Here is a 21,176-nt window from a genome sequence, read left to right as displayed (position 1 = left end):
GCTTCCTTCCATTTCCTCTAACCCCATCACCTCCCTCTTTACTGTCAATAGCCGATCAAGAGTCGACCAAAGTAGGAGATTCCTAAGGAAATATCTTCATCTCAAGTAAGTTCTTCCGCCGGCAATTAACAATCGTAAAAAAAAAAAAAAAAAAAAGTTTTTCTATTTCTGTGTAATCCCCCCCCCCCAAAAAAAAAACCTGACTGAAGAAAAAGTCTTGAAAATGAAATAAAAAACAAGAAAAAAAAATATGGTTAAAGAACAACAAAAACATTGCACTTACACCTAACATTTATACGGGTAAACAACCTTTTCTTGAAGATAACAATATTTACGTAATTTGCTGTTGATAAATATTTTGCAAAAAAGAAAAATAAATAAATACTAAAATAAATTAAATAAACATATTTGCTTTTTTCCAAGGTAGGTTTTTTTGTTATTTTTTGATAATTTGCATTTGTATTTTTTTTTTTTTTTTTTTCCTTAGTCTGCGTCTGTTATGCCGCTTGGCTCACACCGATGATTGCCAGTCTCACCTGATCCGGGTTTTATGGGAAATCACGAGAATTCGGGTCAAATTATGCAAGAGTACCAGGATTTTATATCTCCGATGAGGAAACATGATTTGCAACAAAAATCAATATCTGATGAAGACTTCTTTTCTTTTTTTTTTAAAGTTGAAAGTTTTTTTATTCTTTAAGATAAATAATTTATTTTTGGAGAAAAAAATTTAAAGAAAAACACATTGTTATTTAGCTTTCTAATTTCTATAATACAATTCGAATCGATACAATGATTTAAGTATTAAAGTATAAAGAATTTTTATAAGTATGTTGTTTATGTATGTTGTGACTAAATTTTTAATTTCGAATAATAAGTTCTAAAAAACATTTAAAAAACTTCTGACATTGACAAGAACATGGAATCAATACTGTTGATTACAAATCTGTGGTTAGTTTGACTTTTAGATAAATCATTTAGCTGTGAAGCCACTACACACAGACTAATTTGCTTTATATATATACTAGCAGGAAAACCCAATGTTCAATTGAGGATAACTACTTTTTCCGTACGCTCATAACACCATATTTCTTTTTTGTTACTGCCCCTCTCTAATATAGTCAGAAGAAGCTGAAATATTGGAAAACTCTCATGGTTCAAATTCCATTAAAATCAGATATACATATTTGAAGTTTTTGAGAGGTTCTAGCCCTGTGGGTCACTTACAGGTGTGGACACAGATATTCAGTACCTAGAAGGTAATGTAGACATTAGCAACTATTTCCATTGTCTTCCTGGAGAATTTTATACATACGATTTAAATTTCATAAAAATAAAATATATTTGAAATTTTTGAAGGAGGATCAGCCACTATAGCTTCTTTAGGTTGGGAGAGCATTTTGAGATTGGGGACCACTTCCATTGTCTTCCCCAGAAAATTTTATACATATGATTTAAATTTCTAAAAATAGGATATATTTGCAGTTTTAAAGATGCACTTAATGATGCACTGAGAGATTTGAGAACGCATTTATTCCCTAATAATTTTGTGTAAAAATATTCTTATATTTTATGTAGATTTGCTAACCTTTTTATTCTGTAGGGAACACAAAAGATCACACACACACAAACACACAGATATTGAGTTTTATTTATAAAGATAGATGTCATGATTATGGTTGCAGCATTCACTCTGGGTTAGTTGGGCCAACTCTTTCTAACAAGTTTATCACGTCTCAAATACTGACTGACCAGGCACAGCAATCACAGGCTGCTTCCATTATAAGCGCAAGTCATTCACGATTTTAGCGATGGATTCAATAAAGGTGTGGATGCAGAATCAGTTCAGCATCCTGCTTCACTGTCCTGAGCCAGGTTTGGAGTTGGCCACCACAATGTTTCTTCCAACCTGAGTGGTGGTGCTTCACGAATGAAGTCACTTGGATGTTGACAAAGGATGTGGTCAAATTAACAAAGGCATCTGGCAGAGAGATATTTTTAGAGTGAGTGGATCTTGCAGCAAGTGTTGGAGATAAACTGTTGCCAGTGGCCATGAATGATGCAGCATAGGAGTGATGATCAAATACCTTCAGTCTGTGTAGGTCATTTGCCCACATATGCTAAGTCTCACAGTCTTAAAGGAGAATGGTGCAAACAAGGGCCTGGTAGGTCCTAACTTTGGTGTTTAGCTATATTTTTTTTCAAAATCAGAGCCGCGATCACAGTCAACAGGAGGTTTTTATTAGATTGAGCATTTTTTTTTGGGGGGGGGTGGCATACCATTGGCATGCAAGATTTTTCCAAAGGGCTCCACAGTCAACAGTCAAATGCAGCAATAAAGTCCATTAAGCAGACAGTAGTATTTTGCTGGTAGCTCCAACAATGCTCAAGTATTTTTTGGAGAGTGAAAATCTGGTCAGTACATCATTGGTTTGGTCTTGTTTGTATGTCTTTTTGTTTTTAAAATTGCTTCAATAGTAGCAAAGATTTTTGCACTGATATCGATTAGGCTGTTACCATGATAATTACTGCAACAGCGTTTATCATCTTCTTTTTAAAAGGAAAACAAGATAGCATCGCTGCAGTTTTGTGAGTGTTTTTGAGTTTCCCAGACATGGGTGAAAATTTGGTGGAAGGTTGGGACCAATATATCTGAAGAATGTTTGAAGATTTTAAATGAAAGACCATCTTTTCTGATCGCTTTATTGTTTTTCAGTTTTTGATTGAGTCCAGGATTTCATCAATAGTTGGGTGGATGATGACTAGGGCTATAACAAGAGAATATTCTTTTCATTATTTTGATTGTAGAGTATATATCAGTTAACATCTTATGTTTTTATATAGAGTGATGCGGTTCTCAATTGATTAACTGTGTCAAACTGTGTCGGATATATACTCGAGAGTGAAAACAATGATGAGAATATTCTCTTGTCACAGCCATAGTCATTACACACATACTAAAATATTCCCCCCCCCCCATTTGTATTATGTTTGAAAAAAAAAACTCATATTTTAATTTTTCTAAAACGAAATTTGAAAATATTATTTCACAATCTTCCATTATGTTGTTGACCCTTGCTGGGACATTAGTTGCCCTATGCTTGACTATAGTCAAAGGAAATAAATAAATAAAATAATTTTCAAAAATCCGGATATTTCATTATAAAGAAAAAGGAAACTCATAGGTGGTTATATTATTTAACTCCTGGTGGTGTGTATATATATATATATATATATATATATATATATATATATATTACACAAAAGAGTCACCACTTGAGGATAAAGGCTTATCACTGAACAGTGTGTGTATATATATATATATATATATATATATATATATATATATATATATGTACATATATATAGTAGGTGTATATATATATATATAAACATCTACTACCTAGCTCTACCTATGTATACATATATACACCTACTACCTAGCTCTATCTATGTAGTGACCACTGTTTTATGCATAAAACTATACCTTTGCATATTAATTTATGTGATTAAATAAAGTATATATATATATATGTGTGTGTGTATTATTATTTTATTCAATTTAGGTAAGAAAAAATTACCATAAGTCGCTACAATAAATGTACTGTTTCAGTCTTAAAAGATATCGTCACACAGCAAGAAGTCTCTGGTTTTATTCGAGGCTAGTCATTTAATGGAAAATGACACTTGACAAATTCATTTTATTTACTCAAAGAATATTTTGCTGAAAATAACAATTATGTTTACGAAAAAAAAGAAAAGGTCATGATTTCATTTTCTATTTTCTAATTCAACACGAATGGATTATTTAATGATATTATTAAATTTTTATTTGGTGAAATATTACTAATACCTTGTTTTTTTTTAATTTAAGATAAATCTATACAATAATATAAACATCAACTTTTTATAAATAAAATGACCGATTTTTCTAATGTCGTTTAGATAGTATTTTAGCTTTACCCGTTATGAAATAAATTGTCCTAAAATCACGTTCAATAGACTAAAATAGTACAAAAATAAAAAATAGAACAGACTAAGACGTTCAACAGACTAAAATAGTACAATTTTAAATAGATCCATTTCAAGAAGCAACATTCGACAAAGATTTATCAGACAATTATTTTTACGGTAGAAGACAGAGAATATCTCTTATTTTTAAAAGAATTAAATTGTTATAATTTCAAATAACTATAGAAGATAATGTTCGATTTATTCGTGGCACAATGATAAGTGTTCTTTTTAGGGAGCTGTGGTTACTCATATTTGAGGGTCTTGTACTCAACCTTCCCCTTTCTCTTTTTACATAAGAATAACAGTTATTTTCCGGAAGAAAAAAAAGTAGCGTTTTTTTCTTAATAGTATTAACTCTGACGTAAATTAATCATGTCAAAAGGAATGTGTTTAATAACAATAAGTGATACAAATTGATATAATAAACACCTTAGAATTTCCACTGGATTAACGCTAGCCCTTTATTACTTCTTCAATGCTTTTCTCGTTCAAGAAAATATGCATAAGTACATGTGAATATCTTTGTTTCTTTCTAAATTTCCGTAATTTTTTTTGTCTTTAGTTTATGATTTTGGAGTAAAAAGAATGGCAGGCAGGTTTTCTAATTATGATGAATCCATATAATTTGCCAGAGGCATTACTATCTCTGTTTTCTCAATGAGATCATCACACGACGACTCTCTAAAATAACGAATGATAAATTTTGCATAAATAATTTGAGGCTATCTAATTAGAGCCACACACTTTATTTTAATGTTTATTAAAATTTGTGCCTTTAAATATGAATGGCTACGGTGAAAGAAAAAAAGAGGTCGTTTATTCGTTTTTATAATTTTCTTTGCGTTTATGATTAACATTTTCGAAAGTTCTTTTTTGTTTTAAATCGAGACGACGCAAAATGAATTAAAAAAAATTGAAAATGCGATTTTTAGATGTCTGTTTATTTTCTGATTAAATGAGGCATTTATTTTTCTTTGAAGAAATCTAATCAATTTTTATATAATCAGTAAATACAATATCCTTATAAACATAAATATTCTTATAAACATAAATATTCTTATAAACATAAATATTCTCATAAACATAAATATTCTCATAAACATCAATATTCTCGCCAAATAATGTTACCCGCAAAATTCTACTCCTTTCCTATGTCGATTCCCAGATACCCGAAAACATTTTAATTTAATAGCCTATTTCCTTCGGAATTCTTATTCTGCTTCCTATTTTCCTGACTGTGCCAACCTGCAGAAATTAGACGTAATGCAAACAACATTGTCTTACCTAACTCTGCACTTAAGATCCCCCCATAAATATGGCGCCTTAACACAGTGGCCATATGTCGTTGTTGGGGCTTATAAAAGTAAAAAAAAACATGTTCGTGAACCTTTTGGGTTAAAGAAGGTCTTTTGTTTGCATTCTTGTCTATCAGACTATTTTTTGAAGTAACATTTTCTTTGATCTTTCACACATGAACCTGAGTTGGTCTTTCACTCATAAGTTTGAAATAGCATTAAATCGTTAAACGCATTTTTCTCAATGTGACCAACGCACTTTTATAAGTTGTTCGGCCTTTAATGCTTCCGTCAGCTCATCTCTCGAAGACAATAAGAATGATGAGAATAAAACGTCAAGAATGGTTGATTATTAAGAAAAAGGGATATGGTTGATTATAAAGAGAAAAGGATATTAGCTAAATAGTAATATTATTTAACCTTGCAATCGCAGAGAAAGAAAAGCGGGAGGCGTGGATGAAATAAAGCGCAGAAATAAATTTGTTTTGCAAAATTACCTTTCTTGACAAAAAATCAATAGATGACCACGCGGACAACTTTTTTCTAGTTTGTAATTTATTTTTATACTTAAGCTTATGAACGTTTGTTTTCTTCTAGCTTTTTCCTATATATTGTCATTACTAGGGCTATAGCAAGAAATATTCTTTTCATTATTTTGACTCTTGAGTATATATCAGTTAATATCTTATGTTTTTATATAGAGTGATGCGGTTCTCAATTGATTGTCAGTGTCAGACATATGCTTGTCAAAACAATGATGAGAATATTCTCTTGTCATAGCCCTAATGATGACACAGTCATAAACCACAGAAGGAACTGTTGGAAACTGACGGCTTTGACTGGAGTGGTTAAGCAGTGAAGCAAAGCAAAAGTGATCACTCCAATGTTGGAAGTGTTCGTTTTGTTGATTGATTTGAAAAAAAAAATCATTTTTTTTTCAAACATAGATATAAATAGAACTATGTATATATGTAATTAGATGGATTGTCAGTATATTTGTTTATTACAATTTTTATTTTCATTGTTAGTAATTTGTTATTTTAGTATTTTTTTATTTGCTTAGTAGTTTGTTTTATTAGTATTTTCTTTTAGAATTCATTATTTTGTGTTTTAGTATTTTTTCATATTTTGTTAGTATAAAGGAGATGACATTTTTTTGTTTGGATTTCAATTATTTTTTTGTATATATTTTTTATTTCTTTAGTATATTTCGAATATATTCTTAGTTTAATATTAAGAGAAGTATTTTAATTATTAGTATATTATTTTATTCGCATATTTTCTATTTTGTTAGAAAATTGTGATTTAGGAGTTATGGTTTTTGTATTTATTATTTTGTTATTTAACTTAAATTTTATTTTTTTTATTATGATGATGATATATCTATGTGAATCTTGGCCATTGTAGGTTAGAAACCTGCATTGTATGGATAGAAATGATATAAGAATGATATAATGGATGTGTGTCGTGAGTATTAAAGACAGGCTTAGATCTGAGGACCTCAGATGAAATCATAAGTATGGGGAGATAAGTGCAGAGCAGGAGACTTTGATGGTATAACCACATTGAAAGGATGGATAACACTTTTCATGTTAGTAGATAAGAAACAGTCGACAGGAGAATGCCAAGGCAAACAGGAAGTGATAAAGATGGACTTGAAAGCAAGACAAAAATCTAACCAGAGATAGCTTAGTTTAAAAGTCAATTTCTAAAAGCAATCCAACATATTCCAGCATGTTAAGCAGAGTATGATGATGTTTTATTAGTGTTCATTCTGTCAGATTAGAATTTTAAAAAGATTCGCATTGTGAAGGTGTAAATAAAAAGTATATATCGTCTACTTTATTAATCTAATTTGGGTGGAGATGAATGTCGAGATGGGCATTTTGTTGTAGTGTGTAGTGTAACTGCGTCTGTATTCATCTAACTAGCTTGCTTGATAAGAAAAAAGTCACCAGGTTCCAGTTAAAAAACAAACATCTTTTCTACAATTTAACTTTATTTAATAGTTTCATCAACATGGGAACACAAGAATACGGGGCAGGTTGGTTCAGTTGGCATGTACTAGTGTAACAGAGCGTGGACGCACGTATGGCAGCTTTATGCAAATGACCAAGCCATGTGCGAAGTGACATCACGACAAGGCAAGGAAGTCATGTGTGGCAGGAGAATGAGGAATAAAGTTCTTTTCTTAAAGCCTGAAATAGAGTTGAAGTTCTTTCCTATTCTTTGTCTCTTTTGTGACTGAGTCTACAGTGTGTTGGGTCCCGAGTGTCTACATCTCAACACATGTATAAACGTGTTAAGATGTTATACTAGAAAAAAGAAATTGAGTCAGGTTATCTGGTTTCCCCTCTCAACCAAAGTATCACAATAGGCAAGCCAGGAAATGTTTTGTCAACTTGGGATTTCAATTAGAAGTGCAAAAGCAGATTTGGGTGGAAATTGACTGAAATGTATGCATGCATTACCATGTTAGTTTGGACATGCTGTGTCATCTGACCAAATCATGTACCAATCACTAAGCGGAGGATTATATGCTAATACCAAAAAAAAAATAGATCTGACTTATGTAATTCCTACAAATTTATTGTCCTATGCCCAACTTAAATAATTTAATTTCTTGTTATATTTATAAGAAATGAATTGAAATGTTCACTATAAGTGAGAGAACATATGTAAAACAACTAAGTATATTTCAAGTGAACTCTGAAAATGGTGAACTTATTCTTCTAAAATTTTGAAAAGAGATTCTACATCATTTTTGATAAAGTCTTTGTCGCCATCTTGATTTTTTTTCTTTTAAAGCAAAATATTACCAAGTGAGCAACTTGAATTTTCCAACAAAATGAAAGAACTAAACTAAAAAAAATATGAGTAACTACACAAGTCTATTTCAAATATATGAAACTATCTGAAGAGTATCTGATCCAGGATTAGTAAATTTAATCCTCCTTGTATGATTCCTTTTAGGAAAATTAAAATCAAGATATAATGCTACTAAAACTTATGTCTAGAATTCATATTCCAATTTTGACCTGAATTCTTCGATGATTTTTTTTCTACAGGATGAAGCATAAATACTGTTACAAACTAAAACTAAGATTTATCCCAACAAAATAATTTATTACAAAACCCAATTACAGAAAATGATTAGCAAATACTGAAGAAACAATACGACATAAGTATTATTCAAAGTGTTTATGCACAACATCTAAGGGTATTTTTCCCGAGCATTTGTTTAATTATATCTTAAAAGCTTCAATATTTTGACAGGGAGTAGAACAGGCTTCACTCTTCATGACTGACCACAAAGAATAACCAAGACTGTAAAGAGCAGGTGATGAGGGAGGCCATTCTTTGCTGATCCAGGAAGGGCAGTTGTCTACACCATTGTTGTGTTACATGAGCAGTGTAGCTTATCGCACCATTTTGTTGGAGAGTCCAAACTTCATCATTGTACACAGAATTACATCATGGGGTCAGTGCACCTTCAACAATATCCTCAGTGTAACATTCTTTATTAATCTTGACCCCTTGAAGGAGAAAAACGACTGAACATTTTCCTCCCTCAGAAATGGCTGCCCAGACCATCACTGATGTTGGTTTCTGCATTTTGAAAACCTTTCCTGTATTATAAGCTATTACTTCACAACTTTTTGCAAAGACTGTATCATTTTGATGATTTTGGGACTGTTGAAGTGAGAATAACTTTTCCTTCATGAAGATAATGTTATTGAGTGTGTCCTCTCTGATAATAAGGTTTAACTAGAATCAACTTCTGATGAATCTCTTTCAATTTGAAATGTTGAGAGTAGTTTTGCTTTTAGAGCTTATAGAGTGACATCTGTAAGTCATTTCGACATATTCTTTGCATAATCCTTGGTGATATTTGTGCTTCCTTTTATTTATCTCATGGATCTTCTTGGATTTTGCCTGATTTTTTCCTAACATTTTTGATGAGTTTAGGTATTCTGGAGGTATGGGAATAGCCTGATCGTTGTCTGTCTTTGATTGACAGTTTCCAAGTAATGATCAATCATCCTTTTTATGAACATTCTGTTGATTTTCAGTTTTTTCCTTAACTCGAATATTTCTGGTGGTTGCAGGCCCTTCTCTCTATGATGAACCTACCCTTCAATTCAACAGATATTGTTAAAAATTAGTATCTTTCGTTTCTGAAAAATAAGAAATCATACATTACATTATTATATAATGACAATAAAAAAGTAAATTTATTTTAATATTATCATAAAAAATACTTCCAAATTTTTGTACCAGGACTTATGCCCTACCCTGTAGAAAATGTCTAAAATTTAAGTCTTCAGCTTAAGGAATTCTTCTGAACTGCTGATTATGGATCATATGGATCAAAATTCAAGAAATCTTCAAATGATGAGTTGTTCATATAAAAAATATTTAAAATGCTCCAAAGAAACTAAAATTTAGAAAATAATTATTAATTGATGCCTAACAATAGGTTTTAACCTATTGTTAAAATTTTGCAAAAGTTGACATTATCTGAATTTTTATGTGGGAATTTTTACCTCTTTTGCATTAAATTAAACTAAATATAGCTTTCATTCGGATCACTTATGTCTAGCAGTTGTGTTCTAAAATTAATAATTATTGTGTAATTAAGGAGTGAATGCTCTACATACAAATATATAAACGTAAGTAACTTTATATATACATAGAGAGAGAGAGAGAGAGAAATAACGTTTTAGCATTGTTTAATTGTCAATTTTGCTCAACAAAACAAATTGTAAAAATTATAAAACTTTGTTGCCATCAAATAACTCACTAAGAATGTTGTTAAATCAAATAAACAAATAATCATTTAGTAATTATCATTTTTCAGCATAAGCGTTCAAAATCACCACCAGTGCCAGCACTTCAAAGCAAAATGAAATTAGAGGCCAGAACAGATTCAGAGGTAAGTAAAAACTGTGATTATATTTGTGGATTGTGGGTGTTTTATTATTTTTAGTTTTTGTTAGTATTTTGTTTACTAATATTTTTTTATTTTATTATTTCTATTTTTTGTTAGTATTTTGTTTTTTTAATTTTTTTATTTTATTTTATTTTAATTAAAATATTCATTATTAGCCAGTTTTTATTTTCTTAAATTGTAATTTTATTTTGTTTTTGAAACCTAAACTTTAGCCTCATATTATGAGCGTCCCACCACATCTGAAATAGAACTTTGTATGTATAAATTGTTTGTCAAGTTTCCAGCTTAAAAAGTAAATATTTTTCTTCATATATCCCATTATATAATTATAGTTTTTTCCTCGCCCTATTAAAAAAGATTATAGTTTCAAAAGGCTATTAGCATAAATCAATCAATTGTGATGATCATTGACTAAAAGTGAATAGAAACGAAACCTTCGATGTTTCCGAATATTTTGAAATGAGGATTTAATGACTTGTATTCTTTGGATTATTTATACATTGTAGTCTGAACTCTGGGAATCTTTCCGTCGAACTCGGGAATGTTTCTGTTAAACCCGGAAATGTTTCTGTCGAATCTGGGACTCTTTCTGTTGAACCCGGGAATCTTTCTCTCAAACTCTGGAATCTGTAAGGAAATTTGGACAGAACCCTTTATTTAATCCAGAGAGCTAGCTTGCTCTCATTCTGGTCATCAGAATTCCTGAGTTCGACAAGCTATACAATAAGAAGATCAGAAATGACATTGATCACAACATTGAGAGAAAAGTATCCAAGATGAAAACAGTAGTCTTAATAATCAAAATAATACAACATCTTCAATATTTGATTCAAATACCATTATTTTATGTTGCCTTATGTGGCACTTTTGCTGAAGCTGATAGTGTATTTTGGTGAGATTAAAGTTAAAGAAAAAGAAATACTGGAGAAAACTAGGATTGAAGCTAGAACATTTAGCCAACTAAAATTGCAAAAATACAAAATGGCATACATAACACTTAGATAAGGTCACTGGCCAGGTTCCATATGTAAAGGAGGCAGAGAACACCTGGCCATCAGCTAGATAAGAATATGCTAAAAATTAATATTTTTTGAAGATAAAAATGTAAAAAAAAACATATCTGGGAAAAATGTCAATTGATCTAGATTTTGCTGTGCAGAAGAAAGTTGAATGAAAATAAACAGAATAAATGTTGAAAGAGCATGGATGGCCAGTGTTGGTTGTGTTGATGAGATAAACAGACTAACATGTCATAGTAAAAGAAAGAGCAAATTACAGAAAGAAAAGGAAATTTAAGGGATTTTTTTGTAGTGGTTTTTTAGAGAATGTCAAATTAAGATACCTCTTTCAAGCTTTGTTATTGTAGAAGATGGAACCTAGAGCAAGTAGGAATAAAAAGGGATTAACCCTTTGCCTGTAAAGAGATTTATCAGGAGTTAAAAACAAGAAAAGGTGTTTGAATTTTATTGGATAGGAATTTGCAGCACAAAGAGCTTACACCTATGAAGAAAAATGTTGACTCTCTCCTGCCTCTGTTTCCTAAACACTGAGCAAGAATATCTTCATTTGAAGCTATACTGCTACAAGAAAATACTTTTAGCAGTCAACATTTATTAATATTCCTTTTTTTTTACCAATGTTTTCACTTCAGGTAGCCTACATTCAATAGTGTAAGTCACTTAAATATACACATAATTTCTCTAGTCATAAACACACCTCCACTGAGTGATTGTATATATTTTGTAAAAAATTTATTTTTCTTTCTTAAAATGAGGTATACCTCGGAAATTCTAAGAACATAACACCACAATAACATCCTGGTTGATAAATTTATAATTGAAAATTATTGAAATCTTTCAATATTGTCATTATTTTTTTTATTTTTTTCCTTGTCTTACCTTTTACCGTGTCTTACCCAACAATTTTCTTCTACAAAACTGCATTGTTATAACCTTACATATAATTTTTTGTTTATAGAAAGGCCTTGTTTTCCTTTCAATTCTTTTGTTAGAGATTATTATAGGAGATAGTCGTTTATGTGAAGATTAGCTCCTACATGAGGATCAAATAAATTCTTCATGGACCAACTCACTCACTAAATTTGAAATAGAATTTGAGATTTTGGAAAAATTAGTTGAGTTAGAAGCTGTGAAAATTGGATATTATGTTCCTGAGGCCATTGTATATAAGGATTCTGGATTACACTTCGAAGGATCGCAATCAGCAGATAAATCCTAACCAATTTGTATTATTTGGACTATTATTGTCATCTTCAATGTTATTTTCACAACATTTTGGTCGATTTAACCTTCGACCTTCTTCATGTGTATCTTGTCAAACTCAGAAATTTACATGGAATTTTGAATGGAATCCTTTATTAAATCCATGGAAGTAGTGTGTTCTCGTTCTATCAGCCATGACCAGACAGAAGTCTAAATAATGGATAAAGTACAAATTCAGTTTAAAGTGAAATATTTTTTTTAGGTTGAAGGTTTAGTTTTCAGTGCAGACGATACTAAGAATTGCGGATTACTCAAGACTTCTACCCAGTTATGACTGACAGAACAAGAGCATGCTACCCTCATAGATTAAATAAAGGGTTCAGTTTAAAATTCCATGCAGATCAAAAGAAAGATTCCGGAGTTTGACAAGATACATCTGAACAATGTGTGAGGTTACATCAACCAAATCGTTGTGAAAATAACGCTGAAGAGGAGAACAGTAGTTCGAAGAATCCAAATAATAAAGATCACTTCTCATCTAAAAAATTCAGAAACATAAAATCATAATCAAATCGTAAAAAAAACTTTCAACTCTTCATCAACCAGTATGGAAAAATGGTGGAGACTTTTACTCATGTTTCAACTTGTAGAGCCAGATCGATAATTATATTCAACTCTAACGACATCAACAGAGATGTTCCTTCCTTTGAAATTTCCTTTGAAACTAACAGCAGATGCAACACGGGTGAAACACAGGTTACCAGAGGTTTTAATTAATTATTTAAGTTTTACACTGCAGCTGCTTGTTTTACACAATTTGGGGATCTGATCACAAGGGTAGCTACTGGGCAATAGATACTTTACACCATAGTTTATCAAGAATACAAGTAGAATAAGACGTAAGATATAAAATGTAATGAAATTGGATGGTGATACTATGCAAGAATGAATGGTAGAATGCATTAATTGGCAATTGGTGGTTGGGAAGGTTTGTTTTTTTTTTTAAGTTGTTTTTAAATTTTAAATTTAATTCCTTTGAACATTTTCTGTTACAAACTGAATCTCTCAACTTTAAATCATAAAATAATATTTTTTAAATATGAGAGCTGAATGATTTTCCATTTTAATAAAAAAAAAAAATTGCAAATAGAAAATTTATAATTGAAATCTTCCCAGGTCTTAAGAATAAAATAAACTAAAAATATTTTTTTAATGTTTAGTAATTCAGCAAATTAAAAAAGAATCACGTGATGAGAATATTTCTTCAACAAAAATTAAATATATAATCACCAAAAATATAATTGAAATTAAATAATTATTTGATTTTTAACAAATTAAAAATTGTAAGTTTATTTAAGAACAAAAAGAAAAAACACTATAAATTTTTTCTGTTTGTTTTTTACTAAAGCATAACGTAACCACTTAGCACGACCAATAGTAACTCAATGATGAGGGTTAATAAAATGGATAGTTTGTTGGTTGAATGGTAATAAATATTATAAAAAATTAAAAGTATTTGATGATTTATGGGGACAGTTTATAAGAAATGGTTATTGACATTTGACATTTAATTGTTGGAATTTCATATTTTCCAGAGACAAAAGTTATCTCCCCTATCATCAGATGACCAAAGTCCAAGAACACCAGAAACAAATGTAAGAATCAGATTTTCCTTGAACATTCTACACTAAACAATCGTTTATCTCTTTTGCCTAATTAGCTGAGAATTTAAAACTGAATTAATTACTTAGGAATTGCAATTATAGCATTGTGCAAGGTATATAAATGTAAAAAAATAATCATAGTAAAGTTAGTTATAGACATTGATTAACCTATATTTTAAAATAATTTCTGTCTAGAAGTTGTGGGGTCTATTTGTGAACTAACTTAAGTAATAATTATCTAATATAGCAAATGTAAAAAAATTACTAACTACAACAAAATCTTTAAAGAAAGTAGAAAGTAAATCCCAGGTTTACTTTTGGTGGCATCATGACTCTCTTTTCTCTTATTTTGTTCTATTTTCACATTCCATGAGCAATGTTTCTGACAAAAGAGGGAAAATTGCTTTGCTCAGGCCCTAACTTTATGTGCATATGTATATATATATATATATATATATATATATATATATATATATATATATATAATTAAAAAGTTTGACTCATGCCCAGGTAACCTATATCTAAAATGTCAAGTGTTTAAATCAAAAATTGCCGGAGGAGTTTGGTAGAGTCTGCAAAGGTCAACTCTTTCAACTTTGACCTTTTGACAGCCAAATTTTCGCCCCAAAACTGATAAAAAACTAGGACTACAATATTATACAAAATTGGCTTTATGCCAACTAATCCTGCCTATAAATGTGTTTTTCACCTTCAATACAAAAACCTCTTTGATAGAAAAGAAAATGCTATAAAACCATTTAGCCTACGTATGGAAGAATCCATAAATAAAACCCAGATAAACATTGCAACAATACACGAATCTTTAAAACTTAAACATCCCTCCTGGTTGACAAAACAACCCAAAATAATATCAGACCTAATTAAGTATCCTAAAACAAAAACCACTCCAATCATCTATCAAGAAAAACTCCAAATAATTAAAGATAAATATTCCAAACACTCAATAATTTATACAGACAGTTCGAAAGATGGAGACAACGTTGGATGTGCAGTCATACACAATGAAATACTTCTAATCAAGATTACCAGACAAAGTATCGATCTACAGTGCCGAAGTATCAGCCGTTGGTATGGCACTTGATCTTATAGAATCCTCTAAAGATAAAGAATTCATTATCTGTCCAGATGCCAAATCAGTACTAGAAACACTAGAAAATCAATGAACCAACGAACCCAATAATCGCGAAAACCCTAAATAGATTTGATGATATTCCTAACGATAAAAGCATCCTTTTTTGTTGGATACGCAGTCATATCAACATAAAAGGTAACGATAGAGCGGACAAAGCAGCAAAAGTAGCACTAAATTTGACCTCAACCAAAGATAGGATCCCTCAAACAAACCATTAACAAATATATTAGAAACACATGGCAAGAGTCGTGGAACTCCTATACTAAAAACAAGCTATATCAAATCAAGGAAATTATAGGAAAATAGAAACCAAACAAAAGAATGACCAGAAAGGACGATGTTATAATAACAAGACTCCAAATAGGTCATACATCTATAACACTCCTACCTACTCAATAAAGAAGCCCCACTCTGCATACCCTGCCAGGAACCATACACAGTGAATTATATATTAACAAGATGCGAAGATTTGAAAACAAACTGACTGAATCTATATAATGAAAAGACTGTAAAGGACATATTCACTCATGTAGACCCAACTACCCTTCTCAAATATCTGAAGATAACAGGATTACTCAATCCAAATTTAAAAAAAAAAAAAATACCTTATCTAACTATACAAACATAGACACTGAACACCAGATACATACATAAAACTTATAACTATTAATGTATATAAAAAAAAAGACTCCGGCATTAAATGACCACATAGGTTGATATGCCGTAAAACCAACCAACCAATCAATCAATCAATCAAATCTCGAGTGTGTAGACTTAAAAATTGACAGAGTAGTTTTCTAGGGGAATATACACACACATACACACTGACAATATTACTTTAATAGATATAAATTCACTATTAATCTTAAACCCTAAAATTATTTGCTACTAATTTACTATTATTCTTAAATCCAAACTTATTTACTATTAATTCACTATTAATCTCAAAGCCAAAATTATTTGCTAATTTACTATTTTCTCAACTCCAAACATTTTACTAATAATTCACTGTTAATCTCAAACCCAAAAGTATTCAATTTACTATTGTTCTCCACTCCATACTTATTTACTATTAATTCACTATTAATCTCAAACCCAAAAAATATTTGCTATTAATTTACTATTGTTCTCAACTCCAAACTTATTTAGGAATAATTCAGTATTAATCTCAAACCCAACATTGTTTGAGACAAATTTACTATTACTCTTAAATCCAAACTTTTTTACTATTAATTCACTATTGATCTCAGACACAAAATTATTTGCTATTAATTTACTATTGTTCTTAAGTCCATACTTATTTACTAATAATTCACTATTAATGTTAAATCCAAAATTATATGCTATTAATGCAGTATTACTCTCAATTCGAAAGTATTTACTACTTATTTAGTATTGTTCTTAACTCTCAAACTTATTTACTCTTAATTAACTATTGATATCTCAAACCCAAAATTATTTCCTATTAATTTACTATTACTCTCAAAACCAACATTATTTACTACTTGCATTTCTGCCTGGCTTTGCTCGGGCCCTTTGTACTGTTCATAGCTTGCCCTACGTGTGAATACACTTTATGTAAGATTTACAATGTTTAGACCAAAATTTGTCTGAGTAATATCGAAGAGATTGAAGAGGTCAATTTTTTTTTTTAACTTTGACCCAAATTTTGACCCCTTAACATTTATTATTTTGGTCTCAAATCAAAATCCAAAGTTTTACCCATATCCAAGTTATCTATATCTAAAATTTCAGGTGTTTATACCCAAAATTGGCTAAGGAATTTGGTAGAATCTGCAAAGGTCAACTCTTTCAACTTTGACCTTTTAGCAGCCAAATTTTTGCCCCAAAACTGATTAAAATGCTTGCCGCATGTCTGAATACTCATCTATATATATAAAAGCGAAAATGTGTGTATGTTTGTATGTGTGTTTGTAAGTCTCGCAAAACCTTTCGACACGGGTCACGGATTTTCACGAGATTGGTATCATTTTAAAGTTCGATCCTTCGCCCGACAAATATAAAAAAATTGGCCAAAAACATTAATTCCTTCACTCTAAAATCATCAGTTTTCTACAGGGAGGGGTCAGCAAAAACCGTCCTCTTATGACAAGTTCGCTTCTACGCATGCGCAAAGGATGTCGGAACATGATTTAGTTTAAAAATTAAAAAAACGATCCAATTTCGTCGACATTGTCTTAGCTCAGTTGCTTAGAGGGCGGCCTCATCATCTAAAGGGTTTGGGTTCGAATCGTGGTGTAAGATGTCTTTTTTTTTTTTTTTTTTTTTTACATTTTAATATTGAAACAGGGTTATTTAAGCCATTTTTCACGTGTTTTTTTTGTTTTTGGTTTTATTTTTCAGATTTTGTAAAGAAATTTTAACGTTCGTTTTTCTGTTTTCTTTTTCCATCACATTTGCGTTTTCTTTTTTTGTTTTTCCGATTTTTACATTTAACATCGTTTGTTTGCCTTACGTTAGTTTTTTTTTTTGGTGTTTTTTTCGATTTTTTTTAAGTTTTAACATTTTGATGTTTAAAAATATTTACTTCGCTTATTCTTATGTTTTGATTCCCCCCCCCCGCAACGCGAGGTACCCCCCACTAGTTATGTATAAATTTCAAATGTTTAGACCCAAAATTGGCTGATTAGTTTGCTAGACGCCGCAAAGGTTAAATCTTTTGAACTTTGATTCCTTGGCAGCTCAAATTTTCAACCCAAACCAATAAAAAAGTTTGCCCTATGTCTGAATATCCTTTATGTAAAATTTCAAATGTTTAGACCAGAAATTGGCTGAGTAATTTGGTAGAGACCGCAGAGGTATTTTTTTTTTTTAATTTGACCTCTTAACATTTATTTTTGGGGGCTCAAATCAAATTAAAAAGTTTGATCAATGTCCAGTAACCTACATTAAAAATTTCAGGTGATTAGACAAAAAATTGGCAAAGGAGTTTGGTAAAGTCTGCAAAGGTGCACTCTGTAAACTTTAACCTCTTGACAGCCAAATTCTCACCCAAAAACTGATTAAAAAGTTTGCTGTATGTCTGAATACCCTTTCTGTAAAATTTAAAATGTTTAGACCCAAAATTGGCTTAATGGTTTGCTAGAGACGGCAAAGGTAAAACCTTTTGAACTTTGACCTCTTGGAAGCCATATTTTCAGCAAAAGAACGATTTAAAAGTTTGCCCTATGTCTGACTACAGTTTATGTAAAATTTTAAATGCTTAGACTAAAAATTGGCTGAGTAATTTGGTAGAAACCGCAGAGGTCAATTTTTTTTTTTTTAAACTTTGACTCCCACTATGACCGCTTAACATTTATTGTTTTGGGTTCAAATCAAATTAAAAAGTTAGATCCATGTCCAAGTAACCTATATCTCAAATCTCAAGTGTCTAGACCCAAAAGTGGTGGAGGAGTTTGGTAGAGTTCTCAAAAGTCAAATCGTTGAACTTTGACCCCTTAACAGCCAAATTTCTGGCTGAAAACTGATCAAGAAGATTTTCCCAAATTTCAATAGCCCTTATGCCAAATCTCAAGTCTGTAAACTGAAAATTGACAGTTATTTGGTAGGAAAGTGTACACAGACAGACATTTTCACTTTTATATATATATATATATATATATATATATATATATATATATATATATATATATATATATATATATATATTGAGGGTGCATATATATATATGTATGTCTGTATGTGTATAAACATATGCATCTGGGTGCATGTGTATATATCTATGCATATATGAGTACATACATACACTTCAGAATTTTATGGCGACTAAAATTTTGAATTGCTAACCATTTTAAGTCTGAAAATGCTGGGAAAGTCACATGTAAACATTTAATCATTCTATTGGCTTTACTTTTCTTCTGCACACATATTTTTCATTACATTGAAGAGGACAAAAGAGTCAGTTGAAAATTTTATTCTTTTAGAAAAAAGCTATTTTTGTACTTTTTGTGACATTTTGTATTCCTACATATCAACAAATGAGAAATAAATAGAAAAAAGATATAATCGTTTATATATGTTTCATATTGATTTTATATATATATATATATATATATATATTCTTGATAGGTTTGCTTTATAAAGGAAACGTTCATTTTCAGCTCATTTATTGTATGTGTCTCACAGAAGATCTTCTGTAGCACACATATATACATAAATATTATGCTCTTATTTTGAATTTTCTTTATAATTGAGCATTTTGTTGGGGTTAGAAATATTGAAAAGCTGATAAATAAAATTGGAAAATTTATCAAGTCATCAAGTGTTCAAAAGCAAGGAATATATAAAAAAAATGACTTTTCAAAGATAAAACTTCTCATCAGAAGGAGAGACCTAATAAAATAACAAATTTGAAAATTTGCAAAAAAAATTTTTTTAATTTAAAGAAAAAAAGTTAAAGACACAATATGTAAATGGTGAAATGGAATCGAACAGTAAAGTGAATGATTCTATTAGAACCTGATGCCAAAATTCCATGAACTGTGAAATGATCGATTCCAATAAAATCTGTGAAATTGTTTTGTTTTTTTATATTCCTTGCTAAGATTTAAGATATTTAAAAAAATTTCTATTGTTTCAATATTTCTTGTATCTCTCCATCTATAAGATCGAACATCTTATCATATAAGTATTTATTATTCAATTAAATATATAGTTTTATCTACTATTTAGGTCTGAAAATCGAAAATCTCACAAGCTAATTTTGTTTTGTTTTATAGGCTGCTGAAATCTTAGAACCACCAACTGATGTGTAAGTATTTTTAAATAAGCAATTTTTATTGAAATGTAAATGCTGTTTTGTTCTTCAATCACAGTTTTGACTTCCAACTTCTACAGAAGACATCAAAGGTACTTATCAAATGACGATAAACTATCATTTGATCCAAAATAACTTTTTAGGGTTGATGTAGCATAGAACAAACGGTACTTCTGCACTTTAGTGCCCGTTTTTTCATGAGTCATGCTCGGCAATGCCCGGCAAAAAAACGGAAAACACCGGATTATAACGAGCAAGTCAAAAGAGAGACACCAATTAAAAACTGGAAGAAAAAAAAAGGAAAGAAAAGAGTTTTAACAGGAAAAGTAAAGAGAGAGCCGAGTTTCATTGTGTTTATTCAATCAAAAACAAACAAAAAATAAAATAAAACAAAGAAAATGAATTAATCCAGGCTGGAAATGATTTGTAAATCTACAGAAAACGTCCTTACTATCAGGAAAACCAACTGCTAGCAATGGAGAAGAGATGCAAAATATGTCGGAGAAAATGCATCATGAAGAAACGAAACGTAAATGACGGTTTCGACTGGAGGTGCACTAATGGCCACTGCAGACAATGGACGCACTTGCACCATGGCATCTTTTTCGAGAGGTTCAATCTCCTGATACCTACAATTATACGATTCATATATTTGTGAGCGTTTGAAATGGCAACACACAAAAACCTATGGCGAGAGTGGAATATCGGATCGGATCACACTCTCACCGACTGGAAAAACTTCCTGAGGGATATTTGCCAAGAATATTTTCTTAGGAAGCCCTGGCAGATCAGAGGCCCAGGGCACACACTGGAAGTTGATTAGTCTTTTTTCAACAGACAAAAACATAATGTCAGGAGGGTTGTCGAACCGCTCTGGGTCTTTGGAGGATACGACACTGCTGAGAAGGAGGGTTTTCTTGTCACAGTCCCAGACTATAAATCAGAAACCCTTCTTCTGTTAATAAAAAAATACATACTGCCAGGGGACCACAATAGTTTCTGATTGCTGGAAAGAGTACTGCAAAGTAGCATCAGAAGGGTACGAACATCTTATGATTAGCCACAGCCTTCATTTCATGGACGCTACGACTAGGGCT

At 30.8% G+C, this 21,176-nt stretch overlaps 1 protein-coding gene across 1 annotated transcript in view; it reads left to right on the top strand.

Annotated features, from left to right (window-relative positions):
• Positions 1–21,176, top strand: part of LOC145261168 (centrosome and spindle pole associated protein 1-like) — a 174,948-nt gene that overhangs the window by 101,101 nt on the left and 52,671 nt on the right. The window contains exons 29-31 of the mRNA XM_080119490.1: positions 10,171–10,245; positions 14,081–14,140; positions 20,042–20,073. Of these exons, the coding sequence (XP_079975616.1) occupies positions 10,171–10,245; positions 14,081–14,140; positions 20,042–20,073 (167 nt within the window). The remainder of the gene's footprint in view (positions 1–10,170; positions 10,246–14,080; positions 14,141–20,041; positions 20,074–21,176) is intronic.

The sequence above is a fragment of the Euprymna scolopes genome, chromosome 37, assembly GCF_053919585.1.
Source record: "Euprymna scolopes isolate OS-2025 chromosome 37, ASM5391958v1, whole genome shotgun sequence".
Taxonomy (NCBI): Eukaryota; Metazoa; Mollusca; class Cephalopoda; order Sepiida; family Sepiolidae; genus Euprymna; species Euprymna scolopes.
This window is presented reverse-complemented; position numbering and strand designations above follow the sequence as displayed.